The sequence below is a fragment of the Poecilia latipinna genome, unplaced genomic scaffold, assembly GCF_001443285.1.
Source record: "Poecilia latipinna isolate Pla-1442-1.1 unplaced genomic scaffold, P_latipinna-1.0 Scaffold4638, whole genome shotgun sequence".
NCBI classification, from domain to species: Eukaryota; Metazoa; Chordata; class Actinopteri; order Cyprinodontiformes; family Poeciliidae; genus Poecilia; species Poecilia latipinna.
In genome coordinates, this window is record NW_015117254.1 from 7,484 (window position 1) to 20,683 (window position 13,200).

Genomic DNA, 13,200 nt, shown 5'->3' on the forward strand with positions numbered 1-13,200 from the left:
ACTCTGGAGGAGATGCAGAGAGCCACCGCTCAGGTGGGAGAATCTGTCGCCAGGACAACGCTTTCTTTTGCACTTTAGAATGCAGCCTGTATAGAAGAGCAACAACAGGAGAAAATGTGCAATTCTGGATTGGAGTTCAGTGAAGTCATTGAACAATCTGTCAGACATATTTGTTGATATTAATCACGTGTCTGTTGGTATTATTATTATTACTATTGATTTATTGTCCAGCTTCACTCTTCCATAAGGATTTGATGTACGGAGTGGAAATCTAATGTTTGTCCGGTCAACAGATTATTCCACAAACTTTGAAAGTCTTTTTTTCCTGATAAACTTGTACAAACATGTGTGGACTTTGTTGTTTTCTTGTCTGCTGCGTGAACAAATGTCTCCTTTTCTTCTGCCCCATGTCCTCATGTCTTCCTGTCCTCCCTCTGCAGGCTGCAACAGGGAAGAGCTTTGGAGACAAAGACTTCCGCAGCGCGCTAGAGAACGGCATCCTGTTATGCGAGTAGGGCTCCTGACATCACTCTCTGTTTTCTGACGCCTGACGTAGCAACAACTCCCACGGACTGAGACTCAGTAAATCTCTGTTCCTGCCCCTCCTCCACAGGCTGCTGAGTGCAATCAAACCCGGACTGGTGAAGAAGATCAACAGACTGCCCACCCCCATCGCCGGGCTGGTAAGAGGGCGCCTCTGCAGCGTGATGTTGAGCCCAGTACAGCAGCCTCCTGATTGGTGCTAACTGCCTCTGGTCCCCTGCTGCTCCCTCTAGGACAACCTGTCAGTTTTTCTCCGGGGCTGTGAGGAGTTGGGCTTGAAGGGCTCCCAGCTGTTTGACCCAGGGGACTTACAGGATACTTCCATACGCGCTAATCTCAAGTACATAACCAATTCTCTGGGATTTTTTTTTAAACACTTGAATTATAAATTGCATGATGTATGACATACTTTAATGTTTTCAGGGACTCTGACTGCAACCGCAAACTAAAAAATGTAAGTCCTTGTTTCCAGTTTCAGTCCCTTCTGGCCCCCCGTCCTCTCACATCCCCTCTCACTTCTAGATATGAAGGAAATGTTGCATGTCTGCCTGTCAGGTGCTGAACACGGTTTTCTGGCTTGGAAAAGCTGCCAGTGGTTGTCCTTCCTATACCGGTCCTAATCTGAACCTGAAAGAGTTTGAAGGCCTTCTGGCTCAAATGAAGCTGGTGAGTCAACTAGTCTGAAAACACCTGGAAGAGTCTGGAATACCAACACAACATGGAACAACATGTCTGTTTCCAGACGATATTCACTACATTAGTTTTTTACATTTTTCATTTCCAATACCGATACAGATGTTTTTCTGTATCCTCCTGTTTGAAGGAGGATGCAGGAGAACAGAGCTGAATTTACTTAAATGCTTCTGTCTTTTAAAGCACATACATAAATGGACCGAATTACAAATTTACCTGATAACTCTGCACTAGAACAGCACACTTAAATACACCAACAGGTTCACAAGCTTGGTCCACCTTGTAAAAACAACACAACTTTAATTTGTTCAATTAGGAGTACAAGAACCAGTGTAAAATCAATAGGTCCAGTGGCTGACCAGGTCCAGTGGCATCTGAGAGGACATAACAAAATGGTACAAATATTGAATAAAATTAACAATGTAACATTATTAGTTGCTATTGTTATAATAATTATATTGTTTTCTTTGTTATTTTGACTTTGACACATTCACCCACGTAAAGATTTTGAATAAAAACCCTGTAATTTAGTTGAGTAAAAAGCATAACAGCCTTCTTTGACTCAGCTGGTCGGCAGTGCACAGCAATGGTTGGCAGAGGGGTTGTGCTGCATGACTAAACATTTTATCAGCAGGAAGGACTCATAAACCTTCACATGTAAGGATTTTCAAAGTGGCAAATATTTAAACTTTGGTACTCCTATCAACATGTATGCATTTGTAGCTAAGGCTATTTTAAAAAACACAACAAATTTGGGTTCAGTGAAAGGAACATTTTCTGTTGAGTGGTGCTCTGTTTCAGAAGAGTGGTATTAGACTTGAAGTCCAGTTTTATTGTTAAGGTAGGGACAGCTTTTGTTGTCTGGTTGTCCGTTGACGTTTTCCTGTCTCTGCAGGAAAGTGATGATGGCGGCGACAGCTCTCAGAAGCGCAGCGTTCGAGACAGCGGCTACGACTGCTGGGACTCGGAGAGGAGCGAGTCTCTCTCTCCGCCTCAACACACTCGGGACAATTCTCTTGACAGGTCAGATGTCAGCCATCTTGTCAACACAAAAGCTGCTTTCGCATTTAGATAAATGTAACTGTTATTTTTTTAAAAGTTAAATATTTTATATCCTTTTGGGGTTTTTTTTTTCTGCTTTTGCTTCTTCAGTCTGGATTCCTTTGGTTCCCGCTCGCAGCACAGCCCCTCTCCTGATGTTGTGAATCGAGGCAACAGCGATGGTTGGTGGCATGCTTTTATTTGCAATACCAAGAAGAAAACCTGTCAAATAATCAGAAATAAACAAACATACAAGAAACAGAACACAAGAATAAGATAAACTGCTATAGCAACAACTTCTAAGTAATAATAATGAATTGAATATGTCAAGACCTTTTGAAGTTAAATAAACCACAAAGACAAAAGTAAAGTACAAACACAACATATAATAACACCCCAAACACCCCAAGATTATACCAGCTGCTTTTCATCTGTGATGTTTTTTCCTAGAGAGTCATTAACAGGTTTCTTGCTGCTGCTTGCTGTCTAGTTTCAAACTTTTTTTGTGTAAAGCCCACTCAAGAGAACAGGAGAAACTGTCTTCAACAGCTCTGGAAACAAAGTTCAGGAATGCTGAGCTATTCCTGTAAACACGAAACTGTTTACCCAAAAATACATGGACTGCTCTCCTCCACAGCAGTCCATGTTTAGGTTTACCCTTGGCATAAGGTGACTACTAACTAAGGCTGAGGGCAGACAACTGCTGGACATCACAGTGCGTGCGTGCGTGCGTGTATGTACTAATTTAGGTTGCCCACTTAGGACTTTTCCTGCTATATTCACTGACCATCTGCAGACCGATTCAAAGTCCAGTCTACATTTGTAGGCTTTGTGGTTCTGGTTAGAGGTGTGTTGTGCTTATAGGAACAGTGTTATGTAAAATTGACTTGTTTTAGCCTTATGTGATGTTCTAATGTTAACATATCTGGAATGTTTCATGTTCTTTCATGTATGTTTGAGAAATCCTTGAATCTCCCATGGCAACCATTTAAGCTGTGCAAAATGCTGGGTGGACCTAGCTCCGCCCAAGACACAGTCCTCCCGTGTGACTCCCCCATTCAGCTCCTTCAGACTAGCCAGCAGCAATTAGCAAACACCTGGTGGAGCTGAGCATCAGCTGAGCTCATGTTGTTAAAGGGTTTAAAGCAGAGGTGTTGTGATGACTTCCTGAAGACAAAGTTCTAGAAAGAGCAAGAGTTTCTTAAAGAGACAGAGGCCTAATTTCAAGATACCAAAGTCAAATCTTTTAAAGTCAGGAGGTCTGCTCTCCGCTGAGCCTCACTGCTGCCTCCCTGGTCCAGTCTGTTCTCATTCTTAATGGCGACGTGTTTATTTCTCATTATGGAAAAAGCGTTTGTACTCAGTTTCTTGTCTATCTCTGATACACAGCGCAACTGCAGAGTGGTTTAAGTATTTCTGCAGATGGCAGGACTCTGATTCATGGTGACAGTCTGAGGTGTGCAGAGTGAGAAGCAGTGGGGAGAGAACAGCAGAGGACCAGATGCTACATGTCATGATCCGTGTTTCTGTGTGTTTATTTTTGAGTTTTTTGTCTGTGTAGTCCTGTTCCCTGTGAGTCTGTCTCTGCGTCTTCCCCGTTGATTGTTTCCCAGGTGTGTCTCATTCCCTTGATTACCCTGTGTGTATTTAAACCCACCTGTTGTCTTTGTTTCTCATCGGATCCTTGTCATGTATTGCCTGTTTCCCCGTGCTGTTCTCTGTCTTCTGGATACCATCATTAAAGTCATCATTTTCACTTACCTCCTGGGTCCGCCTGCGTCCATATCCTCACCACAACCACTGTTTATGACACTACACAAATGAACTAACTATAAAAACTTTGCTGCACATTTCTTCCTGATCAGTTCTACAGATAATAACTTATTAGTGCTGCCAACTGAATATAAAATGAAATCAGATTAATCATACTCTAGAGCAGGAGTCCCCAAACTACGGCCTGCTGGCCCTCCACATTTGGTCCAGCCCCCTGAACAATACCAGAAAGCATTCAGATTTTTTTTTTTTTTCATTTATTGTATTTTCCGGTTTATATGTGGATTTTTCTTCAACCACCAGGGGGCTCTTTAGCAGGAAGTGTGCTCTACTGCTCCACTGCTCTAGAGCTCTGATTGATCACCATGCCTATCTAAGTTTGAAATGTAGAAATGGACATTGTTTAAGAAAATGCTTTATTGTCTCAAACAAGACATGTCCAAGGACTTTGTTTTTCAAGGACTTCATATTCTGGAAGGTTTAAAAGAAGTCATTTGGTTTAAAACATAATTTAGAAATGTTGACTATAAATAGCCTGTGTTTCAGCGGAAGGATAACTCAATGTTGCAATATGTACATTACAATGGCCATTGTAGACAGAAAAAGCATAAAGGAGGAGGAGTAAATTTCGCCAGAGAACATAGAAATTTTGAGATTAAAATATAAAAACTCCTTTAAAAAGCTTGGAAATTTCTGAGCTACAAAAGTCAAATTTTCAACTTTTGAAACTCAGAAATGTTCTAGTTTTTTCTTTCTAGAACATTTATAAGATTAATCTCAAGATGTCTGATTTTTTTCCTAGCATATTTTCAACTTTTCAAATTCAGAAAATTCCTTCTTTTTATTCTAGAAAATGTCTGAGATTAATCTAAAAATTTCCAAGTTTTTTTGCCAAAATGTCCTACTCCTCATTTTTTGTATCTATAGTGGCCCTAATGCACAAAATATATAATGTGATTAATCTGCATAACGTAATATTAACGTGTTAATCTTTTTAGACTGATCACATGCATTGCTATTATACTTGTTAGTTGTGTTCAGTGGTTAGCAGAATGTTTTATGCATAACTGATGGGTTTCTAACACCCTGATCCCCAGGACGCGGCAGCGACTCGGAGGCTGACGCTCCCAGCAGGAAACCCGACGTACGGAAAGATGACATGTTGGCCAGAAGAACAGCCAGCAGCGACTCCAGATGCCCGGTTCCCTTCAACCAGTTTCTTCCAAACCGAGCCAACGCCAGCTGCTACATCCCGACCCCGCGACGAAAACAACACCCAGAGGAAGGAGAGCAGAGGAGGTAATGACCAAGAAAACAATCTGAGCTATTTAAGGAAAAACAAATGCTTTTCTGTAGAGGTTAGAAAAAAAAAAGAAGAAGAATTCCACAGGTGTGAGGTCTTCAACCCCTAATCTGTCCCCTGCCATCACACTCCATTCCTCAGTCACCTTCAAACCATTCCAGAACAAACCAAACGAACCGGATTTCAGCAGAAACCCCCCAAAACGGTGACTTGGGCACCTGAAAGCCAGGCCGAAAAACTGAAACAGGGAGAGGACTTGGAGGTGTTGGAGCAGAGGAGGCTGGAGAAGTTGAAGAAGGCAGGAATTAAGGTTCTTCCTGCTGCCGTTCGCTACAACAGGTCAGGGCGGACAGGCATGAGAGGCTTGGCTGTTGCGCCTGGTTTTCCTCACTAATTAGTTGTGTTGACAGAGTTTGGCTTAAGCTGATGTTGTGGCTTGTGGAGCTTCATCACAATGAGGTTTGTGTCACAGGGTGGATGAGTCATGGATTTGATGTTAGAGAAGGTGGTTTGGTGTTGAGTTAAATGCTTCCTGTTTTGGTTGATTCCTGATTTTGTGAAGAGAAACTAACCAACAGGACTGTCCCAAGTGACCCGCATGTTCCTGCTGCTGATTGATTCATGTTACCGGAGGTGTGTTCTGCTTTCTAAAAATGTCCATCGTCCCCTCTGCGACCCCTAGCACTGCGATAACGGAGGAAAAAGAAACGAGGTCACCGTCTCCGAACATCATTCTTCGCTCTGAAAATGAATTTTTGAGCTCCCACAGTCCGGCTTGTGATTCCTCCTCCGACGGGGAGCAGGATGCAGAAACGAGGAGGGTTCCCGATGTCCACAGAGACGACTTGGCATCCCGACGAGTCCACCGGAGCCCAGGTAACTCCAGGGTCCATCAGTTCGTCCCTCCTCCAGCCTGCACCACCAGAGACAGAGAGCGCTGGGAGGGCATCAGGCGAGCCTCACAGCAGACCCTGCAGCAGATGGAGATCAGGTCAGCTAGGGTCTCATGTGTTCCATTTTCTCCAAACCAATAATAAATCTCTCCTTTTTCCACTGGTTGACAACATCAATACACTTTACTGGATACTGGATAGCGCCTATTAGCCACAATTGCAAGTGATGTACACCTACAGGCGCCATTACTATGCATTGAGTCATGTCAACAATACCAGACTTGTCCAGGAATCGGTTGCAGTGATATTTTTCTTATCTGATTTCTGTAAACTATGTTTTGATATGTAAAAAATGTATTCACCCTTGATAGATAAATCTATAAACAGTTTAGTTTCTGTCAAGATGCAAGGGAGGACTAAGAGGATTTCTCTTTTATATTGGTCAGTAATTTAATTTGACATATTTGCTGCTGAGGGAGCCATAGTTTGTTGAAATTTAACAAACTATGGCTCCTATGCTTTATAAAATATTTCATCCTACTTAATGATTGTAATGGCTATTGCCACCTTCAACAAACAAACAAGGCTCTTAGTCCAGCTTTTTATTGTTTATTGAACTTTTAGGAATTACAACTGCTGCAGTGCACACAACGATGGAAAATAATACAGATAAACAGATGTAAAACAACTTTAAACCACTTGCATTCTGCCTTTTCTCTGTCTCTGTAGTTGCATTTCCATCACAAATGTGTGCAGAACTTTGTCTACATTCTGCTAACGTCTAAAAAACACAATTTTGCAACTTTGGTGTTTCCATTAAATAAGAAGTTAAAGTAAAATCACAAATGAACATAGTTATGGATTCAACACGTTTAAATGACACCAACGTTTTATGAACTGTGTGATGCTGTGAGAGCTCTGGTGGATCCGGCTGCAGATTATCTGAAAAAAACCAAAAACAAACCATCATCCTCCTACCACTTCCTGTCGTCCATTTTTATTTTTGGTAATTTCAAGTTGCACAGTTTTGTGGTTAATGGAAACTCAGCCTATGTCAGCTTTACTCTGCATGCAGACACGTTGTCATGGCAATGAACTGACAACAACTCCACTAGCTGGCAGGGGAGAGATTACGTTCAAGTGTATCATGAATCGACATCAAAAAACACAAAAACATTTCCCCCACAAAAAGTACATAAAACCCCAAAACATTAAGCCCATTACAGTTTTATGCAATGGGCTCAATGTTTACATTGATGTTTGATGTTTACATTGCAATTATTAATAAGGGATGGTCTGAATACAGCGCTGATTGATTACTCAATTTAAACACCTCTTCTCCTGATTATCTGTCAGAGAGTAGGTGTGTTGGTCACCTCATTTTTCTGTTAACTGAACCAAAACAACACCAACCTGCACAGTACATATTAAGCTAGCATAACTAGTCAGCAACTAGTTATTATATCTTTAACCTTAAAGCTTGACTTTAAGGTTCAAATCAAGCTTGCATAACTCACCTACTTCCCACTTCTCTATATTTTTTTAAAATTAAAACCTTTTCCTGACCTGTAAAATGGGATTCCCTTGTATCTTGTGATCTAGTTGGCATAGTGTTGACAATTAAAAGGAAAACATTGCTTCCCTTTTTCACATTCTTTGCATTATTGTTTTATTTTCCCCGATCACTGATATTCCTGACTCAATACATAGTAATGGCGCACGTGTGGCACATAAGTCACGTAATGTCCAGTCCAGTAACATATATCAGTGGTTGACATATGCTTAACTCTGATGGATAACGTTTCCCCGCTTATCGCCTGTGGCTATGGATTTTACAGCGAGAAGGAAGCGGTCTGTGACATCATAACCCGTGAAGACAACCCCTCCCTGAAGGAAGAGGAGGATGAGGGAGAAGAGGGAAAAGATAAGACGATGCCAAATAAGCAGAGAGATGACCTGGCTCGTAGGCGGGGCCAAAGCAGGCCCCTCCCTCAGAGGGACGGACCAATGAGCTTTGTTTCCTCCTCCATGAGTCCGTCTGATGTACAGAAGTGGGAGAGGCTCAGGATGACTGAACCAAGGTGCCAAACACACTGCCTGTATGAGAGTAGTTCAGTGCTGTACGTCAGGGATGTACTGTTAGGTGAAAAAGTTAGGACACCCCATTAAAACAATGAGTTTTTCAAAAGAAATGTTCACAAACGCATCAAAATTTAGTCCTTCTTTTGTTTGTCTCAGTTAAAGAAAGTGATTAATCACAGGTAACCATTGTAAAAAATATTATTTTTTACTCACCAGACACGATACCACTTCATGTGTTTGATAAGAAATAATGTAGGACAACCTACCTCCCTAATACATAGTCTTACCCCTTGTTGGACACTTCTATAGCCTTCCACCATCTCTAACGTCAGCCTGAGGAAAGTCTGACCCACTCCTCACTTACAGCTGGGAGATGTTTGAAGGGTTTCTCAAGGAGATCAGGATGTTGGCTTGGATTGGTCCAGGACTTTTCAGGAAGTCCTGGCTGGATGTCCTGGTATGGATCGGTGCTCCGTTCTGATACCTGCTGAGATTCATGGTGGGTCGTATGAAGATGAGATGTCCAGGTCCAGCCAAACCATGACACTTTGACCTCAATGCTTCTTTTCCTGGAGTGCTCTGTTTGTTTCATACCCAATATTTCCTCTGCTTTAGTATCTAAATAATTCAGGGTTAGACTCCTCTGCCCTAAGAGCATTATTCCAGAAGACTTGACAGTAACTGCTGTAGATCCTATGGCAATGTTTGAAGGTTTATTAAGACCACTTTTAGCGTATAATTTGAACTTTGCAGAGTTGTTAAAGTCCTGCGACAGACTGGCAACCTGTCCAAGGTGTACCCTGCCTCTCGCCCGGAATGCTGTATGGTGTTCTTTTTTTCACATGACTGCATCATATCTATCTGTGCGAGTGTGTGTGTGCGTGCGTGTACGTGTGTGTGTGTGTGTGTGTGTGTGTGTGTGTGTGTGTGTGTGTGTGTGTGTTAAATTACCTTTAAAAATAGCTAATGCTTCCGTAAATGAATGCAAAGTGAAAGCTCTAATAGTGAGTTTGAGTCTTGAATGTGAGTTAGAGTATCGGTTAGCTACATACAGACACAGACTCTCCACACTTAGCCAAGCCTTAAAATGTGTTCATCTTTTGTTGCTGAACTTTAATATCTTACTGAACATTTTAGGAAAATCCAACCAATAGTTTGTGTCAACTTTTTTCATTGGTTGGATGATTGATTTGCTGTTTTTTATTTTTATTGTAAGATAGATGTGCACTCATCTTTTTGAATCAGGAAATGGCAGCAAGACGACTGCTACTCACCTAATAATAAAAACAAAGTTTAAAACCAGTGGAAACTGTGGGGGGAGGCTTTACGATGACTCAAATTCATCTTCCCCCCACGCACAGAGAGGACGCGGTGAGGGAGGGACGTATCTCAAAGAACAGCAGCAAAAAAAACAGCATGCAGAGAGGCAAGGTTTCCATAACAACCATCACATGGAAGGAGAAAACAGTTTTTATACCAACTACCATCACAAATGTAAACATGTAGAGTAATTGGACGTTAGGGAGAATATTTGGTCAGGTGAGACGGAAGGCGTTTTCACACCTTTAGTTTTTCTTCCAGTTGATGAAGAATTGCAACTTTTTCCAGTTTCCTTTTTCCCCCAGAGAAAACGCCTATCAAACCAACACCACAGTGCACTGCGATGAACACATGTGCAATGAATTGCACATGTGTTCAACTGTGCAATGAATTGCACATGTGTTCATCTGCGTCATTATCAATCAACAGAAATGATTCATCCCAAGATAACCACTGCAGTGTCTTGTTTACACCCCAAACATGTAGTTAGTAATTATTAAAGAAACACATTCAGAAGTTTTAACTTTCTAAACACATTTTAATTGTCATTGGAGCTTTCCACTTCTCTATATTCTCGTTCAACTGGCATTAAAAGGAGCAGGGAATTGGCTGGCGTGTGTGTGCGTAACTGTGTGTGTGTGAGAGCACTGCTCCGGCCTTGTTTCTGTCTCTGTGCTGATCTCATTGCGACATGAGGAACAGGATAAAGGGGTGTTTTGTGCTCCAGCCGAGCAGCAGTGAGGAGGAAAATGCGGCTACCTAATAGTGGAAGAGATAGAAATGTGAAGTGTGTTTGTGTGCTGAAGTGATCCAAACAGAAAACCCCATGCTCTGTCCTCTGTTCACCCACCGCTTCCCGTCTAACTAAACATTTCAACCTCATCAAGCTTTTGTCTTCAAAGTCTGATCTTCTTTTCCATGATTTCTCCTCCGCCCTGTCCCTGTCTGCTTCCTGTGCCTCTGTGTATGTGTGTGTGTGTTTCCTTCTCTTAACTTGTGAGACCGCATCTACAGTGAGGATAGGCCAGCCCCCGTGTGTCAGGCTTGTCTGCAGAGAACTTACGGAATCAGCGGATCAGCAAAGGCTGGACGAGGTCATGGCAGGGTTGTGACCTTTGGGGGTCTGACTGAGATCGAGCAGCCGACAGAGGCAGTCACAGCGGGAGGAGGGGAGGAGCCAGAGTCAATTAGACGACTCCAGTCCAAAGCAGCGGTATCAATGACTACCGTTGACCTGAGCTCCTGGCTTTCAGAGGGGAATCGCAGGTACGGACAAGGCCAAACATGACGAGCCCCAAGCCCAGAGCAGCCTCCATTGCTCTGAGCAGCACTGGCCCCTTTCTGTTGCTTTACTCATAGAGTAGTTAGTCAGTAGTTATTGCCTCATGTTTCAGGGTCCTAATGACAAATTTCCCTTTACTATCTCATGTATTTTGAAAGCACTTCTGAATTGCTCTGCGTTGCATTTACCTGCTTGTAGTTTCAGTAGGAAACAAAGCTGCACGAACGCATGCAGAACTACAAGAAGAATCAGGCACCTGATGGGTCTTAATTAAAGCTGCAGTATGTAACTTTTATAAAAAATACACATATATTTTTATGTATTTGTTAAAATTGTCACTATGTGGTGACAGTAGGATATGAGAAAGATAATATGAAAAAAATCAAGCTCCTCTGCCTCCTCCCAGTGATGTAATTGAAACAACCAATCAGAGCCAGGAGGCGGGTCTTAGCGCTGTCAATCACACCCGAGTGCATACTCTTACCCTTTCCAACAACCACCTTCCTCTCTGCTACAATGGAGCTTCTTCCCATGCCTGATGGGGAGAAGCCATGCTAGGCTAACTAGCATGCTAGACTAGTTTGCTAGCATGTCTGACTAGCCTTAGTGAGTGCTAAGTAAGTTGATTCTCCGCCATTAGCACATTTAGCAGCACGTTCACAAGATTGATTAAAATCCTCCACCTGACTCTAATTGATTGTTTATGAGCGGGATCGGTTGTTTTCTTGAGACGACAATAGCAGCACAAGGAGATTGATCTTTTTACAGGTTATCTGCCTCATATACACATAGTAAGGTTTTTCTATAAAAGTTACATGCTGCAGCTTTAAATGGCTAAAATTATGCAACATTTTAAATACAATAATTTAACTCAACATGTTCTTCTTAGTGCCCTGTGACAGACTGGGTGTACCCCACCTCTCGCCCAAAACATTTGAAAGATGTGACTGTAAATGTTCAGGGGGTGTCCAAACTTTAGCGAGGCTTCAGTGCTTCATTCATCTGCTGCTCGGGGGCTGGCATCCTGCATGTTTTAGGCTGCGTTTGCGAGACCGCTGTAGTTGAGTCGGCTGTAGTTATCATGCCAGGCCACTATATGGCGCTGTGATTTTAGCATGTCGTCGAACTGGCATGCGCTTTTGACCCTGAGCTTCCACCGCATTCTAAACCCGTTGGTTACAGTCTCCCATGAATGGCGTACTCGTATAACATTTCTGATTTCCTGCCAGAAAATATTCGACAGGATTGTGAACAGATTAAGTAGCACAACACTGCACAACATTAATATACTATCCACTATTGTTTTTGTTGTCTGCCTGTTCATGCGTAGAATAAAACCTGTTGCCTACGTCTGCGCATGTGCGCTCTCACTTGTGGAGTACTAATTCACACTTCTACGGGACGTGTTACAGAAAAGTTTTATTGTGAGACCTGGTTTCAAAAAAGAAGTCATATTCTGTGATCGTCAATATTTTCATAATAGTTGTCATATTAGTGGTAAAATGTTAGTTTTTATTCTTTATTTTTTTTTTTTCGACTTTTTATTTTAGTTTTTATTCTTGGTTCGGATTTTTCTTTATTTTACCCGCACCCTCATTACCGCAAAACTTACTTTTTGTTTTGTTTTGATTTTTGTTTTTTGGCGTAGCATAGTGTTAAAATGCTACAGTGCCTTGTACGATCAAAATACAGTGGTCACAGAATGTCGTGTAACACCGTGTAAGAAACTCCAGTGTCGTCTAAACAAGCCGCTGAATCGCAATAATAAGATACTACCTTAACCATTTTAATTATCTCCCAGTCTTCTACCAAGCTTGGTAGATGTGTGCATGGATATTTCCAGAAGGAATATGTTTAATTATTAACCTCAAACATAAATTTAATCCCTATCAGAGTCACAGTCAACTCTAGGAGATGTATTATTTCTTGGACTTGTTTTGGGTTTTTTCCACTTTTAGGTAGTTTTCCATAATTTGGAGAAGCAGAACATGTTATTATTATTTATTATTATTTATTCTGCTTCCTGCTCTCCTCTTAACCTGTTTCTTTGTGTGTTATGCGGATCATTGCGACAGTTTGTGGGTCAGTCACCCATCTCTGCTGCTGTATGCTATAGTGTTGTCATGGATGGATGTGCATCCTCCCCTCCCCCTGCGGAACACCGACCCTGGTCGGCCGAACCCACCCCTACAGCTGCCGAGATAGACAACCTCCATTTGAAAGAAAAATGCCTCTGCTCCAGCACATCGGGGTGTTGAAATACTTTTACA

The 13,200-nt window shown here is 42.0% G+C and overlaps 1 protein-coding gene across 1 annotated transcript; it reads left to right on the top strand.

Annotated features, from left to right (window-relative positions):
• Window positions 1-392: 392 nt before the first annotated feature.
• Window positions 393-13,181, top strand: LOC106942880 (LIM and calponin homology domains-containing protein 1-like; the record flags this gene model as incomplete). Its single annotated transcript, XM_015026224.1, has 13 exons — window positions 393-511; window positions 614-683; window positions 777-883; window positions 967-997; window positions 1,099-1,209; window positions 2,132-2,259; window positions 2,389-2,459; window positions 5,148-5,349; window positions 5,495-5,692; window positions 6,036-6,344; window positions 8,085-8,327; window positions 10,663-10,914; window positions 13,047-13,181. Coding segments are annotated over exons 1-13 (1,961 nt in total), but the record flags the coding sequence as incomplete, so codon positions are not given.
• Window positions 13,182-13,200: the final 19 nt, after the last annotated feature.